Source organism: Lycium barbarum, chromosome 4 (assembly GCF_019175385.1).
Source record: "Lycium barbarum isolate Lr01 chromosome 4, ASM1917538v2, whole genome shotgun sequence".
In the NCBI taxonomy this organism is placed as follows: Eukaryota; Viridiplantae; Streptophyta; class Magnoliopsida; order Solanales; family Solanaceae; genus Lycium; species Lycium barbarum.
The window spans coordinates 2,991,900-3,013,842 of record NC_083340.1 but is presented as its reverse complement, the minus strand read 5'-3'; the positions used below and the strand labels follow the sequence as shown (position 1 = coordinate 3,013,842).

Here is a 21,943-nt window from a genome sequence, read left to right as displayed (position 1 = left end):
ATCTTCCTTTCTTAAAATATGGGATAGGGGACTGGACCCCACAGTTCACTAGGTCAACTAGGTAAAATTGTTAAGAATGAGGGCACAAGCAACACAATTACAGTAATTCAAATCTTGTTTAATTCTTGATAATAATAATGTAATGGAAACAACGTTATGAAAATAACAAGATAAATGACCAAACTTAAATAATTGAGAAAAGAGAAGATAGAGAGATTCTTATTGTGTTTTTGGATCAGTGGACGGCGAGCAACCACCAAGAACAACAATAACTGGAATAATTTAAGTAGGAAGCTGGTATAGTAACGTGTGTTTCAGGTGTATCCATATGATTACAATAGTGGGGAAGTGGGGGAGTTTATAGGATAAGCTGGGGGTTAACTAATTCCATGATTCTCGCCCGTTTTAGTCGTTATAAGGTTAGATCGTGGACAGTAAATGAGAGTAAATAGAATCCAGCATATCTCGGAATCCAGCCGTTGTTTGAGTTATCATTTGTACAGGTACTCTGAACCTTTCCGGACAGGTCACCACAGGCCTCTACTATGCGGTGCGAATTAAACGGGTTCGGGTGCTGATTCTCGGATGATAAAACAAGTCTTGGTTGGACTGGCCTTGACGAACTCGGTGATTGACTGTAATCCTTCTATGCTTGCCATTTATTTGATCAAATAGTCTTCACTTCGGTATATTTTTACTAATACAGTAACATATTGGAGTACGATGAACCGGCAATGGCCGTTCCGCAGTAAATTAACTAACAGTAGACTGACCAAAACAGATACACTAACTGCTCTAATGTTTGAACACAAAGAAACAAACCTTCAAGATCCGAAATTGGTGTAAAAGCGGATTTATTTACAGTTGTGTATGAGCTGGACATCATACACACATATACAATTTATTTAATCATTTACATGTATATACATATACCGAGTAAAGAGCAGTGAATTCAATTGAACTAACTGCAGAAGGCAAAATAGTCAGTATCCCTGTTTTATTGACATGTGATGTGAATTCTAATGTTCTTTCCACCGGCCCTTATAAATTTTCTAGGCACAGGCTAAGGTCAAATGTGTGACGTTTGAAAAATGGATGAATGTGGTAGAAATTGTTCGAAAATTGAGGATTATTTATGTTTTCATTTCAAGTTGGCGGTGCCTGGTTGTAAGATAATTAGTTCATGTTGAAATTAAAATTAAAACATAGCGACCGTTTATCCCTAGTTATATAGTTTTGGATGTGCTTTATTAATTTTTTTTGTTTCAATTTAAGTGTCTTATTACTCTATTCTTGAAAGAATGTTGCTTTTTATCTTTAGCTCTTCAATTTTAACTTTTCACATGACATGTTTAAGACACAAAATTTCAATAATATATTGGTACATTATACACATATTTAATTAAAGATCACAAGATTCAAAATGTCTATTTTCATAAATGTCCAATCAAAATAAGACATATAAAATGAACCGTTACCATCTATTCATTTATAACCGTGTAATAAATCTAATTGGACTATTGAAAAAAGGTATCAAATTGGACTATTGAAAATTACCTTTTTAGCGAAGAAAAATGATTTTCCTTTAATTGTCAGAAAATCCCACTCTTTAGATTATTCGTCATCTTATCCTACAAGAAAGTAGAGTTATCTCTGCAGGGTATATAGAAGTCACCTCTTCAATATATAAAAATTCTAGGCATGATATACTCATGGCATGTTGTATGATTTATACTATTAAACAAATATTACCACATGAATTGGAATGAGATGAATAAAATCTTTTACCATAACTAATTGAGGTCTCGGGTACGAGCTCAATGGAAAAATTCCGATAAAAAATGTATCTCTTTTTAATGGATCGCGCACGATGCGAATTCAAATTATTTAAGACCCCAAAATGGATAGGGAACATTGAATGAAAAATTAAATAAAATAAATATAGCAAGTTGCTGCGTGAAATATTGAATATGTACTACCGACAGCTGTGAAGTTTTCTCATAAGAAAAACAAAAAAAGAAAGAAAACACGGTTTCATTCATCTAGTTGCTTTGAGAATTCAGGGCTCAACTCCAAAAAATAGAGCTTTCAAATTTTTTCAATTTCTATTCTTTCACCCCCACTACCCACCATAGTCCGCCCCACCCTACAAAAGCTAAAATACATATACACATATACCTATGTTATGTGATTAAATTGTAGGAGTACTAATAGGTGTATGTAGAAAATACTGAATAATTAGGCATGGTAACCTTCATAAATGGTGGTCCATTTTATGAAAAAAGGAAAAACTATAGGGGTGGAATTTTCATTTAATTTGTTTTATTCAAAGTTCCCTCTAGTTCACGCAATATATTTGCTATATAATAACTATTTGTGACACAACATACCGCAACTTGCTCGCGTGCTATATTTTCGTCCTTACGGGTCATGCTTACGTTGATAATAATTGAGTCACACGAAAAATATCTAAATGTGGACTTTTGGGAACCAATTCCATTTTATCTTTAATTATTCATATTTTAATTCTTCTCAGATTATAATTTAACTAGTTTGCAGAATATAATAATAATTTGAAAAAGATCTCTTTTAATTTATGTTAGGTCATTTTCCTTTTTTCTCTTATTAACCACAAAAAAAAAAAAAAATTAAGGTCGCCAAACCTTTATATGAGTAATGTGCAAGAACATTCTAAATTATTATGATATGCAACTTTTTATACAACACGAATTAACCATAAATCAGCTAAAGCGTGAGTATATATGGAACATATTTCTTTCTTGTCCTGACAATTTTTCATATCAGATACGCGCACTCGCACTTGTACATGAATAAATCTATGATAATTGATAATACTTTAAATTTGTTAAAATGGAATACCTTTTCACTGATTTGTAACTTCGCATCCATTTATGATATACGGTGGTCTACATATTTATATTCGATAGTTCTAATTAAGTATTTGCCTTTTATAAATAAGAAACAAAAATATAATCAGCCTAACTCAACCCCAAAAATTATTGCATGATGTGATGAGGACAGTCCAAAGACATTGAAGGAGATAAAGTACTCTAACATTTTCAATCACACCCAAATTGAATGTCTAAAGCGTGAACAATATAGGAGTTAAGACTCAACATTATTGGTCAAACCAAGAAGCGGAACGAATCTGACTGTAACACCATATTAAGTATATGACCTAGCTAATTCAAACCTAAAAGTTAGATCATAATGTGAGAATTATCCACAATTATATAAGGAGACAACAACCGGCTAACTCAAACATTATAGTTTCTAACATCCAACTGACTCAAAGTTCTATTGCCCTTTAATTTGCCAAATGGGGCTAACATCGGAAATTAAAAATGCCAAAAACAAACAAGCTGACTAATTTTTAAGTTATCCTTTTGTGTGCAATTTAAGTATATACTAATTATATATTATGTCATTAACTGAAGATACAACCCTTTATTTAATGAAAGGCCAAATTATTTAAATAATTAGACTCGACAAAAATAGACCATTTCTGACAAATTCATCTAAGTAGGATTTGATCAGTTTAGTCAACAATGAGAACTAAAAAGCCATAAATTGGGACAAAAGCGTGTATTATTTGCTTATTAGGTTCCGCTATCGTTACCTTTGACTTTGTAACAAAGTCAACTCAATCTATCTTAAAATAAGCAAAAAACAAAACTAGCTTGTGTGTAAAGAGGAATAAAAAAATATGCTGAATTTAATAATATTTCCAGTCTTTAAATAGCCCTCAAAGCTGCATATTTTAGCTATCATAAAGTCAGCGCCATTATTACTATTCCTTTTCCTCTTTGCATATTCTTCGAAAAATAAATAAAAAATCAAAGCTTATGATGATGGATTGGGGTCTTCAAGCTGTTGTTATAGGATCATCAACATGCAATGATTTCCATGGAGCTAATAATATTGATTTTTCTTCTAACTTGGGTTTTCAAGAAAGTGAATATTTATCTTTTTCTTATGAGAGGAAACAAGAGGTTTTCAATGATGAGTTAGAAGAACTTTACAAGCCATTTTACCCTGTTGGTGGACAAAATACGTTCATGGGATCTTCAATTTCATTAGTTCCCAAAGAAGTTAAAGAAGAGAAGAGAGAACATCAACCACATGAACAGCAAGTGGGGGTTGCTCCTAGTACCTATGTACCCAAGTACAAAAAAAGGTGAGGAAAATTAATGGTTCCTTAAATTTCTCTTTGATAACCGTAGAGTTAGCGTCAGTTGTTTGCGCGTATCTCGACTAATTTTACCGGGTATCTACTACTTTCTACTGGTATAGATATCGGATGAATCTATCCATCAAGCCTTTGACAGATGGAAGAAATCATCTACTATTAGTAATATTTTAATCTCATAATTCTGTGCAATATTATGTGGTATTGGTTAAATATAAGTGTGATGTTTGACATGGAGTTGGTTAATTTTTATTACAGGAAAAATGAACAGAAGAGAGTGGTGCTTCAGTTAACAGCAGATGATCTTTCTTCTGATAAGTGGGCTTGGCGTAAATATGGTCAAAAACCCATTAAAGGCTCCCCTTATCCAAGGTACTAATCCTCTCAAAATCAGTTCTTTATTAAAACGCATACTGACACACACTGACATACATAAGTAGAGCTTAGAGCTATTTATCATATGGAGACTCTGGGATATTTACTTTAGATTATATTCCCTCCGGATCAAAAAAAGAGTTCACTTAGCTTTTTTTTCTTGGATAAAAAAAAAGTTTATTTAGCAAATCAAGAAAGAATTAACCTTATTTTTCCATATTTGCCCCTATTAAGTGTTATATGATCAAATCTCAAGGCCTATTTAATTAGAGGTAGTTTAGTCAAATTACCTATTTTGTCTAGGAGTTAGTATTTTTTTACGGGGTGTGCAAATGACTAAATGGACTCTTTTTTTGATCCGGAGGGAGTATTTGTATAGAAGTGGTTTCAGTTCTACATGTTAAGAAAATAGAGTCTAACTCACCTTAAAAGTTAAGGTGAACGGATCGGATATGAGACTTCAATATCCACTCGCATGTTGGACATCTAGATCGTAAACAATATAATGTGAGGGATTTGAAATGAGTCTTATTCTGATATTGTGTTAAGAAAATAGATTTTGAACCTACATCGAGCTCAAAAATTAGATCAAGAAGGGGAGTTCCAAAGATCATATTAGAACATCTATCAATTTTACTTCCCCCATCAATATGGACTTCAATGCTAGAAAATTTCTTGATGTATATATTGTATTTTGTTCTTTTTTAAAAAGAAAATTCATCTCAATATTGTTTTATTTGTCTTTTGTTCAAAATACTTTTACACATTTGAATTTTTTTCTACGTAGAATTCATAAAGTAGAAAGTGTTGAAACAACAAATAATATACCACAACAAGAATTTTGACATTTCAATCTTTTGTATTTTCTGAGCATTCTACACATAATTCAATTACTTTTAATGTGACAGATAATAATTTTATGATTTTACCTTTACAAGGGTTAGAATTCAGTTACTTAATGCGACAACAGATTTTATAAGTTTTGCAACTAAATTGACTGTTGAAACTATTCAATTATTCTAACTCGCATTTTTTCCCTTAAAAACAGGAGCTATTATAGATGCAGCAGTTCAAAGGGATGTTTAGCAAGGAAACAAGTAGAACAAAGTTGCTCTGAAACTGGAATATTTATTGTGACTTACACAGCTGAACACAACCATAGTCAGCCAACACGTAGAAACTCATTAGCTGGTACTGTCAAAAGCAAATTTCCAAATTCAAAGAACTCTATTAATAGTGCAAAAATGGTGAAAGAAAAAATTTCAAGTCCACATGGTTCAACATCAAATTTAAATTCACCCCCGGCAGCACTTTTGATCGAAGAATTTCCAGAAATAGAAATGAATCAAGAGAATATTATTATAGGTGATTATTTTGATGAAGGGATCAAAAATGTGTTTGAAGGAAGTGATGAGAATGAATGTGTTTCAATTCAAGACATGTTTGATGGGGACTTCTTTGCTGGTCTGGAAGATATTCATGATGGATTTAGTTCTTCTTTTGGATGTAGTAATTCAACATTTCCCTTTTCTAGTTGATGGAATATATGTATAGGAATGTTTTTTTTCTTTTTTTGTAGAGCATCCATTCCTATAAAAAAAGATGGATAAAAGATTAATTAGCAATATATAAGACTTTTTTCTTTTTCTTTATTCCTAAATTTCTCTTTGCCAAGAAGAGAAGATGAGGGTTCCATTCCTGCTATCCACTAGCTCCCGATCCGAAATACAGCAATTTCTTTTTACTATATATTTATTTAATTTCACAAATAGTATGCAGGAAAGCCTTCATACAAGTTTCCAGATGAAAATTTCGAATAGAACTCAGATAGGTGCGATCTTGTACTAAACAAAATTATTTTCATTTGCGGCCCAATCACTTTTCTTAAACTCCGTATTGAGTGAAATATCATCAAATATAAATTAGAACCGTTGGAACGGAAAGAAGTTCAAGTTAAGTTTCTTTGAAGTTTAAAAAATGGGTAGACTTATTTTTTTAAAATCACGGAAATATTTTTTAAAATGAATCAGACCTGATCGATCAAAAAAAATTTACTATGTGGCTTTAGAAAAGTATGTCTATTGAAAAAAAATGGTTAGACTTTTTTTTTTTAAAGTCACGTGGCATTTTTTAATTAAAAAATAACCTAAATAATTTTATTTTTTTAAATTCCGCCAACGAAAAGGGTATATTTGTACTATTTTGTAACAACAGGGGCATATTTGCACCATTTTATAACGGCAGGGGTATATATACACCACTTTTGTAACGAGGGGTATATCTGCTCTAAATCGCAAAGTTGAGGGGTGTATTTGCACCTTTGCCCTTTTTAATATGAATCGATACTAATTTCAGGAGGCACTGCTAAGAAGTGGGAAGAAATAGAAAGTATGAAACTGACGTAATAAGCCTTTTCCTATATTCCAATTTTATCAGAGTGCTTTAAATAGGCAATTTGGTGTATGTAGTGTTCAACACATTTACTTAAGTTATGCAGTTGTTCCCTTTTAAGGCAAAAATTAGTTTTCATAGAGGGCGGAAAAGTCAGAATAAAATATATTAAGATTCAAATATGGATAAATACATAAAAATGAGGTAAGTAAAACCTTCCTCCTAGCTCTATCAGGAATGTAGGTGAACAGTTCTCACCTTCACAATAGTGAACGTAGAGAGTATGGGTTAAAAAGAAAAAAAAAAAAAAGAAGATGATGAAATTCGGCTCCAGTGAAACTAAATCTTGATGACAAGTATAAGTACAATGACTTAATGTGAGTTAAAAAAATACAATAAAAATCCTAGTAGCAATCATCTGAAGAGTCAGCCTCATGTAGGTTATGAGTAGTTGGCAGGATTAATATGTTATGAGAGTGTAAGTGCGTATTGTTTGCTTTGGTTCAACAGAGACGAATTTAATTTTTGGTTATGTCATTATCGAGCTCAAAGCATGCGTACTAAATTTGTGTTATTCTTCATAAACTCTTTATTTTTCTCTTCCATTATAATAGAAATTTTACCTAAAAAATGATATGCACCCCCTTTTTCAAAATCTTGTCAGGCTAGAAGCTTGTCCGAAGCTTGTCAACCTCAATCCTTCTTAGATTTGGATATTACATCATTACATGCAAAGTTTTTCAATTAATTCGGTGTTGTCAGCTATATATATAACCAAAATTTCCTAGTACGCGTGGATGTTGAACACTATGCAAACCATGTACTCAATTTTCTTTCTTGATGTCTTTTACTACTATTTGTTTCGGTCAACATTTTGGGCAAGAACTCTTCTCGAGTAACTTTGCACCACAAAGCAAAGACTTCGTCAATATAAAACACTACTAAATGTATCTTGTTAAGGAGTAAAACATAGTTTTGCGACATTTCCATAAGTGACTCAACATAGTTTTGAGACATTTCCATATGTTAGGAAAATTTAATGAAAAATCACTTAAATAGATTGGATGGCTTTGTAGGTGAAATATCAATAGTTGAGTGACTTTTGAGTTATAAAACAAAGTTGAGTGACTTTCAGAGAGAACTATCCTTAATTGAGTGATCATTTGAGATAATCTCGATGGTAGTATTACCAGTAAAAGTAGTAAAATCAAAAGTTAGTAACACATATCTATTGCTACTCAAAAACCGATAAATTGTTTTTGTCACAATTCAAAAACAATTTTTTCTTTTGGTCGAACACAAAAACAAAATGATCAAAAAGTGGCTTGGAAAATTGGCTATAAGTCAAATTACTATTCTTTACACAATTAATGTATATAAGTTAAATTTTATAATTATTTATAAGAGATTATTAGCTTGTAATTCACACATATAAAGATATCCTTATTCCTAGATGTATTTGCCTGGATCTTAATATAATTGTAAGGATTAACGTAGCTATTTATTTGCTCGTGTTCCCTATTAGAAAAAAAAAAAATGAAATTGGAGGCATTAATTAGAGTATAATTTTATTGAATAATGAACCTGTAGGATGATCAGCTAGTTTAGGTACAGTAATCTAATCACCCTACGGCCCACACCAAGGACCACATATTGTAATACTATATTATATGTACATGCATATGTTTCACTTATTTATTGCAACAGTCACTTCTTTGCTGTGATATGTTCTTCGTGCTAATTTGTTGGTTTGTTAAATTGTGAATTAATTTGCTCAAAGTGCTCTGCATTGGCCAATCAAAGCGGCCACAGATCCTACAAAAGCTGCATTCATATAAGTCGTGGGTTCAGAATGAGAGTAATCTGATCTCGAATCAACGAACTGGTCTCCAGAATTTGGCCCACCGACGATCGCGCCGACATGTGTGTTTGGATTTGGATTGTTAGAATTGTACCATGAGCTATAGCCATCGTTGCAGCCAACCCTGGTTGGATGGTTATAAATTGAAGGGAGTGATGAGGCTCTATGGTGGAGCTGTGTTGGATATTTGTTGCTAAAGCCCACCATGTATGACATTTTTAGCGGATTGTTTCCAAGTATGTAGTCTACCTGCAAATTTTACGAGTTTGAGTTTTATATGCTGATAATATAAAAACTATTTAAACTAAAGATAAACTCGAAAGATAATAGCAAGCAAGGATGAATCCTGGATTTCGAAAAGGTAGATGTACTATTATGAATAAGTATTATAGATTTGACGGGATTAATTTTTTAAGTTTTTGTCTTTGAATGCCTTACACATTTGAAATTATATGTTCAAAATTATTTTCATTGAACTCATTACACAATTGAAATTATATGTTCAAAATTATTTTTTTATGAAAAATTGTATATATTTTTTTTTACCTATATATCAATCTTCGTATAAAAAATGTTGGGATATGATAATTGAACTCAGTGGCTATATGCTACATCATCTGCTACTACTAGTACTAGTTTTAATTTACACATTTGATTTAATTATAGGCTGACTCACTTATATAAATTTTTCCATTGACAAAAGGAGAATAAGAATTTTAATGTGTCAGGCTTGAAAATTTTGAAAAAATGAACCAAAAGATAATACTTAATTAAAATGCAAGAAGGGACACCAGACATAATTTGAATTTTGAACCATATTATTTGGCATAGATGGTCTAGGACTGTATAAAGTTTACAAAATGTGCACTTGACCTGTAATTTTGCAAAGGCTTTGATCTTGGAGGTGGAAAAATTAACAGAACCACATGTAATTCCCCCTGTTCCAGCTGCCTCAAGGACTTTAGAGTACATAAAAAGTACCATGGTGGCACCAGTCACATATTGCAAATTGCTACTATCTCTAATATATAGAAGTCCACCTGCAAATCATACCATAGTAGAAGAAAGTATTGATTATATAATATTTTCAACTATCAAGTTTCTGTTAAAAACAGAGAATGCTTCTACTATTTGAAAATTACCAGGGGTTGTCTTTATCTGTACAGAACTACTTCCTGGCATCAATGCACAAATAAATGAATCAGCATCTTTCTTGAACTTCTCCAAATTGCTCTTTCCATGAAGGAACTCCTGATGATCATCAAGAATGTTAAATTTTTACTTGTGATTGTCAAATTCAGTCCAATTTTGTTGAGCTACTCATAGAATTTAATTCGGCTTTTAGCATATTATCCAGTGGTGAATTCGTATAACGCTATGTAATATTAGTAGTAAAGAGTTTAGGTTACATTCTATGTTCTGCATAAAAATATTTACATTATCAGGTTATTTTATAAGGTAATTAAATACCAGTAAGCAAACAACAAATCCCATAGGTACTTGAACTTGAATATCCAGGAAAAAAGTAAAAATTGATGGAAGGAAGGGGAATTCTTTTGAACAACTCGTATAATAGAAAAGTCTTATATCTTGAAATTAATTCATTAAGCCGATGATAAAGGGAAAAGGTAAATTTCTTTGATAAACCTTCATTTGTAACATGGTAAAACGGTAGCTAACGTGTTGTCACACAGGTTAAATTTCACTGTTAGTCTAAAAAGGTTTGTACTTTTAATGTGTAAAACTGAAATCCTTGGTAATATGAAAGATTTTACCTTAGCTAGTAAAGTTTGAGCTCCAGCAAACTTGTTATCCCAACTGAATTCAGAGGCAACTTGACTCCAGCCTTGGTTATTTGAAGCATAATTTAAATACCTTTTTCCTCCACCTGCCTTGTATAGCCAAGCAGCAGCCCACAGCAATTCATCCTTTGAATTTATTTTGAAAATCTTAAGCTTAGTTGTGATTGGAAAAAAAAAAAACTAATCATGAGATTATGATAACTTATTGTCTAATTGTTGAAATTTACCTGATAGCCCGACAAAGAGCAGTAAAAAGGGCAAGAAGCCTGATAAGATCCTCTATACTTGTCCGCAAAAGCAAAGAGCTGTGCTCAGAAAAAGGAAAGGAGAATTAGATAATTCTCCCTAAAATGACTTATCTGGCTGAAACATGTTTTTCTTGAAAAATAGTTTTGGTATTTGAAAAAAAATATAAAAAATATTATCAGAAAAAAAAATACTTATTAAATATTGATCACTGGATCAGCAAAACCTGAGGGTGTTTTGATGAGAATCTTGAGTATTAAAGATTGAAAATAATGTATGTACCAAATTACATAGTGTTGATTAGAGCACTGATACTTAAGAGTTGAGAATTTATGAAGGAAAATCACTTCAGTCCAAATGTGAGGGAAGTTGTTTCCCTTTTTGGTGAAAACTAATTACTGGTCTTTGGTTGTGGAAAATACATTCATGAAAAAATATTTATTAAATATTGATAATAATAATATTAGCAAAATCATAGGGTGCTTTGATGAAATTCTTGAGTATTAAGGATTGGAAATAATGTCAATACCAAATCATATAGTTTTGATTAGAGCATTGATACGAAGTTCAAAATTGAGATAGCTGTGACTTGTGAAGAAACATGACTATCGCCAAATGTGAGGGAATTCATTCTGTCCCTTTTAAATTTTGGCGAAAAATGTTTTCTCTTGCAACTAAACAACAGAAACTGACTTATTTTCCGAAAAATATTTTCCAGGGACTACCAAATATAACAAGTTAAATAGGAGAAAAGTGGTAGAGGTATTGAGAGTGGTCTTAATTGAAATTATTTCCTTACAGATTTTGATCTTCGTAACAACTTGGTAGAATAGTTGGAATCTATTTGTTTGAAAACAATTGATGCAGCAGCAAAGGCAGCTGCTACGTCAGCTGCCACCTCAGTTCCTGGAGAACTTGATGTGATTTTGTATAATGTTCGAGGAGTATCCATGTCTTCAGGTCTCTCCCAACACTGGTGATCAGCATTTCCATCTCCAACCTATGCACATATGATATATTTGTAAACATTGCATAACTAATTTCACATATTTTCTAATTTTAGATTTTTTTTATTGGTTTCCATCCACTGTCAGTACTCGTTTTGTGCCCAGACTAATTTCGGATTCACACAAAAAAAATCTCATTTTAGGAGTAAAGCGATTCCCATCAAAAGTGACTTCCATCTTAGGACTCGAACACAATATGAAATAATTCACATATGCTTTAAAGGATAGGGGAGATTTTTTTTTTTTTTTGGGGTCAGTACAACCCAACATGCTAAACATTAGCTTTTGAACTTTGCCTTCTGGTCATGGGTCTGATGAGTCTACAATTCATCGAGCCCTTGCCCAGAGGTTTAGGTCAACACCTACATAATAACTAATCATCAATTGGTAAATAAAGGAGATCCAAATGATTTTACATTTGAAAGTTGATAATATTAGACATTGTTTCTGCTGATGATTTTTAGTTAATGATGAAGGAGTGGTTTTCGCTGCACCAAAATCTCTAATGGTTCAAATTTTAGATATAATAAAGGTATAACTGTTACAAACTTAAGATAAATAGCAATATGTTTCTCGTCTCTAATAGTTAAAACTTTTAGACGATGCGGTTCACATAATTCAATATGGTATTGTAGTAAACTGCCAAAAGATGTCTTAGATTCAAGCGATCTCATCACCACAAAATTTTAGAAAGAATTTTTGTGTTTAGCTTAAAAAAAAAAAAAGATCAGACGGCATGGTGCATACCTAAAATAAATAAATAATCATGCTTTATATAATTTAAGTTTTTAAATGAGACGGTATTCACCTGAGTATAGAGAGTGGTACTTGAAGTATGGGCTCGCATTAAGAAATTTATGCCCCATCGAATTGCACGTTGAAGATGGGGAAGTTGGTTTACTGAAGAGATCTGTGTTGGGTATTCAACAGCAGCCCAACTCAACAAGGTTAAAGAAAAAGCCATAGGCCATCCAAATTTCACATTGTCACCAGCATCATAGTAGCCTCCAATCAAGTTCACCTAATAGAATAGATTAATTATTAGATCGAAATAAATTTAAAAAAGAATTTATAAAACGAAGAGAATATAATGTAACTAAACAAGGATGACATTTCTTTCCAAATTTTGAAATGAAATGTACATAGTTAGAAACTACATAAAAATGTTATAATTAGTTAACAAACATAAACTTAACATAAATAACTCATTATTTCGTTTATGTAAATTTCATGATGAGTTTGTACCATTTCATGTAATGAATGTAGGCTGACAGTAGTGTAGGCTTGTTGAAAACTTGTGAGCCTATAACCTACTGGAATAAAGCTTTTAAGTCTATGTATATATGGGCCAAGATCCCCTCTCTCCGCTTAACCTAAAACTCTTTCCCGTAGCTGTCAGCCATCTTAAGCTAAAGGAAAGGAAAACTCAGCATAATTCGTCTTTAATTTGCAAGTTGCTATTGCAGCAGCAGTACGCACCTTCTTTTCGTGTTTTTCATTATTATATAGTACTATGTATTTTTTTTTATCTATTGATTGTATTATTGTGTTTAGTTTTCAATTAATTTTAACACTTGTTATCAGAGAAAATTGCATATATGTAATACCCTATTACCTCCAAAACTATTATGTTGTCAAAAATATTCTTAAAATGGAGTACCCGGTGTAGTTTGAAAATTTTTTTTGACACTTTTAATATAATAACAATGTCATTCTTTTTTGGACAGATAAATATCTTTTGCCGAAAAGAATATGATAACTTTAGTTAGGGCTATAAGAAATACATACATTTTCGAGCTTGCCATCGATGAGTGCAGAATCTCCTCTCCATTTGACTCTTTGAGAAACTGGCAATTTACCAGAACGTTGTCCTTCAAAGAATAAAATAGCTTTGCCAAGTGCATCTTTATAATGAGAAGCTGTGAAAGTTACTAATTTGTTATCATCCTTCTTGGCTATAGAAATGGGACCAGCAGCCAAAATGCACAAGAATATTATTGTAACTGCACAATTAATTGAACAAGACATTATATGGTTTATGATTATTTGTTTTCTGTCGATAATGGAGAGTTTGATAATATTTTTGTGGTATTTATAGGGCATGTGAGCTATAGTAACGAAATTCGACATTTCTTTGACGGCTAAAAAAGAAGCGCAAAATCTGGGAAACACCCATTATGTAATGTTGGGATAAGTTTGAAAACTATGCTACGTGAGAATGATTCGCGGTCGTTGAGGGGATGGTACTTAAAATAATTTAAATTAAATTGAGTTCAACTTCTATACACATTAAAAAATAATTCTTACATTGTTTTAGCAAAGTGGAATCGATAATCTGAAAAAAATGAGACATGTAACATGTTAGCGCATATGTAGTATATTAGTTTTGGGTTCAATTGAACCCTTAAGTTTTGACAAGAAGCATAAATTTATGTGTAAAAATTTACTAAAATTGCAATAAATAATAGATATGAACCCATAACTTTACAAATATAATGGGTTTCAATGCTAATAATCTTAAAATTGAACCTATAGAGTTTAAATTATGAATCCGTCTATGCATGTTACAACAAGTTGCAATAGTTACAATTCAGCTTGGTTTGACTGAATTTAGACAGATCAAAAGTTATTGGGCTTGAAATAGGTTGAGCTAAAATGAGTTAAGAAACGGGTCATAACCTAGCCTATCCAATACTTACTAATTTTTAATTTCTTTATTTGTTCTTTTATAATTTGTTTAAGTACCTCATACTTTTTTTCTTTATTATGACTAGAAGATGTTTTTTAAGAAATAATTTAACAAGGTTTCTCCTGAGTCATTTAGGATACCTAATAGAATTGGCGGGTCAAAATATATTGTATAAATATGGTTCAATGATCCGTCCAAACGTGAACGAGTTGAGCGAGTCATGTTTTCATTGATCCAACTAAACTTAAACGGATTAGGTAAGTCATATTTTGATGCGCTAATTTTGTTACCTCGTGGCAGAACAAATTGTCCATACGGTTTATGATTACTTTTCTTGTCAATGCTTGAGTTGTTTAGGGCGTGCAATAGCATAGGAAATTAAATTGTACTTTTTCTAAAGATACAAAGGGTCCATAGCAACATGGCGGATTGTCATTTCCATTTCTTTGTCTTATTTGGTAACTTTCATACAAAGTCTCTCATGAGGAAGTTGAAACTTGGAAGTTGCAAAGTCTGAAAATGTAAGAATGACATTTGTTTTTTGTGTGGAATGTAGATCGTTAGCGTAACGATGGAGACCAAAGATGCATGTAGGTTCATTATCAATTAATAAAAATTCAACAGATTACGCAAGACCTATAACTGGACTGGGATATGCTGAACCCACTCCTTAGCGTCATGCACGGTTCTCACAATTACAGACTTTACATCCTATACAGATTATTAAAGCATTAATGTTGCATATGCTCACTGAACCATAATTATTATAACAAAATATAAAGCTATAGAATTTTATATTATGTTATGCCACAATAAATTAAAGTGATTGAACTCGATCCACTATATTTGTCTATTATCTCTTATTGATTAAAAAGAAAAATATCAATGAATTTATAGTTGAATCTACTGTTTCACCTAATAGACTAGTCATTTGAGTTGAATTCGCTTATTCGGTCTATAACAATTAGTAATAGAGTAGGACGATCAACACTTTGAGGCCGTGACTCAGAGGTGTGTCTTGGACTTATAGGAAGGGGTGGGGGTGGGGGAGGGAAGAATGAGATGTCAATTGTGAGCAACTGCGCCAAAGGGGATGGTGACATGGATCAAAGAGGTCATGGCATCTGTTATCGACTGTTGTGTGTCAATTGTCCTTTTAAATAGAGAAATACTAATGAGTTTATAGGTTGAATGAGTTCTCTCACCTAATAAACTACATATTTTTGGGGTTGGGCGCTACAGTTCGGTTAATAACAATTGACAGCTACTCATGTCATAATAAAGTCACAAAATTATTTTTTATCACGTTTAAAATTTAAAGTAACTGAACTTAATTTACCGACGAACCCACTCCTTCACGTCACAGTTCTCACAATTACAAACTTTGCTTTCTCTATAGGTCAATTTTATGTGCAAAGCATGCAAGTACGTATAAGATTTAGTCATTACTAGTCCAACAATATTACCTACCTGACGAAAGAGGATCCCAAAACACGTTGCACTAAGAAAATTACTTAATTTTTTTGGGTATTGACATGGTAAAAAAACATTGCAAAGGCAAAATGAAATGATGGAATTAATGGATGAAGATGACCTAACCTAAATCGAGTAATATTGTAGAACTAATATAAGAACGATAATATTTTGCTTTAACTCGAACGGAAAGAATTATGTTTGAGAAAACATACTTTAGTATTTAATTATGCCTTCAACACACCTCTCACATACAAACTTGATTCGTTTTTTATGAGTCAAACACGTAAAAATTCATTTTGATAATGAATGAAGGTGAGACTCGAGTACAAGACTTTTGTCGATCCGCTCTAATGTTATGTTGAATCTCAACCAAATATCTCGATTCCAATTCTCTTTTACTTAGGAGTACATTTTGGATTGACGGACAATGTACGACCCGTTTCTCAGCAAATGTGGGACACTATATGTTGAGTTTTAATGATTGGTTGAATGGGAAATGGAGGGAAGAAATATGGAGGGAAAATGAATTGTTCCCTTTAGCTTTATGGAGGAAGCATTTCTCCCACATTGGTAGTGGAAAGAAAAGTCCTTGTACTTGAATATAGAAGCATTCTTTCTAGTTGTTAAAGGGTTGAGAGGAAGGCAAGCCTTGCGTCGTCGTCGCTCGCTCGGCTCGGATTCGGATTCGAAATTGGATTCTAACAAAATGATTTGATTGATTGATAAACTTTTTAGACCAAATTTATTTAATTTTTAATTATTTAATTATCCAAAACCTGATTTAAAATTTCCGCCCATTATAACATGGCTTTTCTGAAAGGTTGCAAAACCTTTTCAGAACCAGTTCGAGTGAGTTCGTTGTTCACCAAAGTTTGCAGTACCGCTACTACGGTGAGTAAACCATTCTATCCTGGGAGGATATATTCCACAACCTCGGGTACATTGAGGGGAATAATTCCCTTAAGGACACACTGTGCATTCAGTGGGCTCGGTTTAATTCCTTATATATATTAAGATATTGTTCTTCTGAATTCCAGAATCTGCTTTGTTTATTTTTCCAGTTTCTGGTTTAAGTATTTTTCGAATACAGGTCTATAACAATCTTAAGGAAATTATTTTATATATATAATTTTAATCTGTATTCTGTTTCTGGAGATTATAACCTTCTGGGTTTATACTCCGTTTGAATTTTTCTAGTCCAACTTGAAGAACATCAAAACTTCGTTGGATTATTAAAGTTCATAAGAGTGAAACGATTTGAAGAACATAAAAACTTCATCGTTAACTTATGAAACAGTTTGAACATATAAATCTTCACTGTTTATTGTTCTGTTTTTGTTTGTCATTGATTAAACTGTTTGTCAACTATTGACAGAGAAAAGGAAAATTGCAATAGAAAATTAGGATGTCAATGCCTCTACTCCAATAGAGATTGATGCGGCGGCGATTGTTGCAGCGATGAATGTTGCCTCGTTAAGCAGTTCAACTACTGCACATGCGATGGCACCGGCAGAAAAAACTTTTCTGGAATTAACTTTAAAGGATGGCAACAAAGAATATTCTTTTGGTTGACCACTCTTGGAATACAAATATTCACAAATGAAGATCCTCCTGTTCATGAAAAAGGATTGCCAGAAAATCAGCGCTTCATGATTGTTGAGTCTTGGAAGAATTCAAATTTCTTGTGCAAAGGTTACATCCTCAGTGCTTTAGAGGACGATTTGTACAACGTCTACAGTTCTGCGAAGACTTCAAAGGAATTGTGGATTGCACTTGAAAAGAAGTATAAAACCAAAGATGCATGCTTGAAAAAATTTGTGGTTGCCAAGTTTCTAGACTATAAAACGGTGGACAATAAGATTGTTGGAACCCAAGTTCAAGAACTCCAACTCTTTATCCATGACCTTATTGCTGAAGGTATGATAGTTAATGAGTCATTTCGAGTGGCTGCTGTGATTGAGAAGTTTCCAACTTCGTGGAGAGACTTCAAAAACTATCTCAAACACAAGCGTAAGGAAATGTCGCTGAAAGATCTGGTGATTCGCTTGAAGATATAGGAGGATAATAAGGTTGCCGAAAGGAAGTCGCATGGAAATTCAACGATTATGGGAGCGAACATCGTTGAGGAATCTGCTCCAAACAATAAGAAAAGAAAGAGGCCTTCACGACAGAGGAAGGAACAGAATAAGAAAAAATTCGAAGGCAATTGCTATAATTATGGGAAAGCTAGACATAAGGCTCCAGATTGTCGGGCCCCTAAGAAGAACAAGAAAAAATATCAGGCAAACATGGTGGGAAAGGATGATGACATTGATGATCTATATGCTATGCTCTCGGAATGCAATTTAGTTGGAAACCCAAAAGAGTGGTGGATTGACTCTGGCGCCACTCGACATATTCGTGTTGTCAAAGAAGCATTTGCTACATATATTCAAGCAGAACCAAAAGAAGAGATTTACATGGGAAATACTGCAACAGCCAAAGTTGAAAGACATGGGAAAATATTCCTCAAGATGACTTCCGGCAAGGTGTCGACGCTCAACAACGTTCTTTATGTTCCTACAATTAGGAAGAACTTAGTTTCAACTTCATTGTTAGTCAAGAATGGTTTAAAATGTGCTTTTGTTTCTGACAAGGTTGTTGTTAGCAAAAATGATATGTATGTTGGAAAGGGCTACGTCACAAAGGGCCTTTTCAAACTCAATGTAATGGTTGTTGACAGTATTAATAAAATTCCAGCTTCGTCTTCTTTATTGGAGTCAAATGATTTATGTCATGTTCGTTTAGGACACATCTACTACAAAACCTTGCGGAAATTGATTAATTTAGAAGTATTGCCTAAATTCGAGTGTAATAAATTAAAATGTCAAATATGTGTGGAATCTAAGTTTGTTAAACATCCTTATAAGTCTATTGAGAGGAATTCCAATGCCTTAGACTTAATTCATATAAATATTTGTGATATGAAGTCAATACTGTAACACCTCGTATCTTGAAACTCATGCTAGACTCGTAACGTTAGAGTTTTAGAGAAAAATTTGAAAGTTTGTACGTATTACGAAAGTGGTTGACCAGCCTACTTTGGGCACCTGTAACTCCTTGATTAGTTGATAATTTGAAAAAACTTAAAACATGAATGTTGTATCCCTTTAGAATATCTTTGCAATGGTATCTTATGGAGTTCAAACGAAGCTCTGTGCTAAGAGTTATGCCTATTTTACTATCACTGGTCGGAGCAGAATTTTCAGATTTTGGGTTACGTTTTTAGCCTTTTCCTACTCGAATTGGGACTCCTTATTTTATTATTGTATGAAGTAAAAACGTCTCTAACACTATTCTAAACCCTAAGATACTATTCTTTTTCTCTCTACCTCCATCCCTAAAGAACCTAGACACTTCAATCTTGCAAGAAACTCATTCTTGCAATCAAGAAAAATCAAGAAACCTTCAAGAATTCGGTTTGGCAATCTAGTTTCCTAAGGTTTCCTCTAAGGTAAATATTTTAATCAAAAACCTTTGTATTCTACAAGATTTATCATTTATAAAGACTAGAATAAATCCATCTATCCCGTTACCCTATAAAAATCAAGAGTTGTAAAAAAGTTGAAGAAAACTCTAGTATTTTTCTGTTGAGTTTCATTCCGACCAGCCATATTAATTTGGTGTTTACCAATAATCTAACCGTTGGATCAATCCCAAATTTTAACTGAGTGTTCATAACACATAAGTATAAAATATGAACGGTGAAGATTGGATTTAGAGGTCCGTAGAAGTACCATTTGAGCCACAAACAGTAGCTACGAAAATCAGTGAAAATCCTCTCAAGGTTTCCAAATTCAAAGCTTTTGGAATTCTTCTTCAAAGATTCATACTTTTCTTCAAGTTTTGGAGCGATTAAGGTATGTATAGTTACTATCTACGTGTGGGACCATCATTGTTCTTCCCCACGCCTCATAATTCATAAATTATGATTCTTTACGAAAACTAGGATTTCTATACCATGTTCATGATAACCCTAGGTCCATGTCCATGATTATATTATGTATGAATTGTTATAATTCCATCATTGAGTTCTTAATATTTCTTTATGATTATTAAGAATCAGTCTGCAATCTATGAAAAATCCATATATCTCATTCCATGGGTTCATGCATGCTAGTTTATGATATATTATGCTATTTTCAAGAAAATACTATACATGTTTTACAAGTTCATGCAAGCAAGCTATAATTTATGATATCCATGTACAAGCAAGTTATATTCATGAAAACCATGGGCAGCAAGTGCCACTTATTTTACATGTTCATGATTTTGGGAGTTGCTTTAATTACCGAGGAAGGCTTCAGATAGCCTGAAACTACATAGCTACCGTAGGATGAGGATCGCTCCACCCATGTTCCCTGGCAAGGACTGAGTGTTCTGCTGGCGGGACGGAAGCACTAGACCATGGATCGGTTATAAGTTATTGCTCTCCCTGCTTATGATATTTTTACCATGTTATATATATATATATATATATATATATATATATATATATATATATATATATATATATATATATATATATATATATATATATATAGGACAGCATTCGTATCAGCTTATTGGTGAGCCCCATCTCATTCGGGGTTTAGTCAAGTTTTGTTTTATGATTAGTTATGCATCTAAGGTATGCTGGGGGCCTTGTCCCAGTAAGTATGTTTTTCAGTCAGACTCATGATAGAGGTTTCATATACTAGACAAGTCAGTTATGTTATGTCAGACATTCGAAGTCGTATAGCCATTTTGGCTCATTCATGTTATTTCTGCACTCATGTTTAAACAAGTATTTTTATTAAGTATAATGATTTACTACGTTTTATAAAGGATCATCATGCATTCACATTATATTCCGCTCATGTTATGCCTCATGATGATTCAGCAAGCCATGTGGTTCGCTCGGTCACATGCAGTAAGGCACCGAGTGCCGTGTTTCGCCCAGGCCATGGTTCGGGGCGTGACAATACCATCTCACGGCGGGAAAAAGTATTTCATAACTTTTATTGATGATTGCACTCGATATTGCTATGTTTATTTGCTTAATAGTAAGGATGAAGCAATTGAAGCATTTAAGCAATACAAAACTGAAGTTGAAAATCAATTAAACAAAAAGATAAAGATAATAAGAAATGATAGGGTTGGAGAGTATAGATCTCTTTTTTCAGAGATATGTTAGAATATGGATTTATCCATCAAACTACTACCCCTCACACACCACAATCCAATGGGTTTGCGGAAAGGAAAAACCGAACATTAAAGGAAATGATGAATGCTTTATTAATAAGTTCTAGTTTGTCGTAGAGCTAGTGGAGGGAAGCTATCCTTACAGCTAACTGAATGGTCAATATAGTGCCCCACAGCAAAACACAATCTATTCTATATGAAAAATAAAAAGGAAGAAAACCTAACTTGAAATATTTTAAAGTGTGGGGAAGCTTAACCAAATGTGGGACACTATATGTTGAGTTTTAATGATTGGTTGAATGATAAACGGAGGGAAGAAATATGGAGGGAAAATGAATTGTTCCCTTTAGCTTTATGGAAGAAGCATTTCTCCCACATTAGTAGTGAAAGAAAAGTCCTTGTACTTAAATATAGAAGCATTCCTTCTAGTTGTTAAAGGGTTGAGAGGAAGGCAAGCCTCGCGTCGTCGTCCTCGCTCGCTCGACTTCAGATTTGGTCAAATGATCTGATTGATTACTAATCTTTTTGGACCAAATTTATTTAATTTTTAATTATTTATTAATTACTTATCCAAATCCTGACCCGGTTAGTGACCCGGATCCGCGCTTATGACCAATTTCTTTTCCCGGATCTTTTTAAATTTCCCGCCCATTATAACATGGC

At 33.0% G+C, this 21,943-nt stretch overlaps 2 protein-coding genes across 2 annotated transcripts; one reads left to right on the top strand and one right to left on the bottom strand.

Moving 5' to 3' along the window:
• Positions 1-3,801: 3,801 nt before the first annotated feature.
• On the top strand, positions 3,802-6,300 carry LOC132634847 (probable WRKY transcription factor 29). Its single transcript, XM_060350958.1, has 3 exons — positions 3,802-4,198; positions 4,469-4,582; positions 5,634-6,300. The coding sequence occupies exons 1-3, from the start codon at positions 3,867-3,869 to the stop codon at positions 6,121-6,123; spliced, it is 936 nt and encodes a 311-aa protein (XP_060206941.1). The 5' UTR covers positions 3,802-3,866; the 3' UTR covers positions 6,124-6,300.
• A 2,223-nt stretch (positions 6,301-8,523) lies between these two features.
• LOC132634846 (endoglucanase 18-like) lies at positions 8,524-13,970 on the bottom strand. Its single transcript, XM_060350957.1, is given in 9 exon segments — positions 8,524-8,765; positions 8,767-9,086; positions 9,711-9,877; positions 9,980-10,088; positions 10,613-10,765; positions 10,867-10,944; positions 11,685-11,885; positions 12,701-12,913; positions 13,681-13,970. Coding segments are annotated over 9 exon segments (1,533 nt in total). The 5' UTR covers positions 13,921-13,970; the 3' UTR covers positions 8,524-8,713.
• Positions 13,971-21,943: the final 7,973 nt, after the last annotated feature.

Coding starts and splice junctions, on each gene's coding strand:
- LOC132634847 (XM_060350958.1), top strand. CDS start 3,867: ATGATGATGGATTGGGGTCTTCAAGCTGTTGTTATAGGATCATCAACA. Junction 4,199..4,468: donor GTACCCAAGTACAAAAAAAG/GTGAGGAAAATT, acceptor TTTTTATTACAG/GAAAAATGAACAGAAGAGAG. Junction 4,583..5,633: donor AAAGGCTCCCCTTATCCAAG/GTACTAATCCTC, acceptor CCTTAAAAACAG/GAGCTATTATAGATGCAGCA.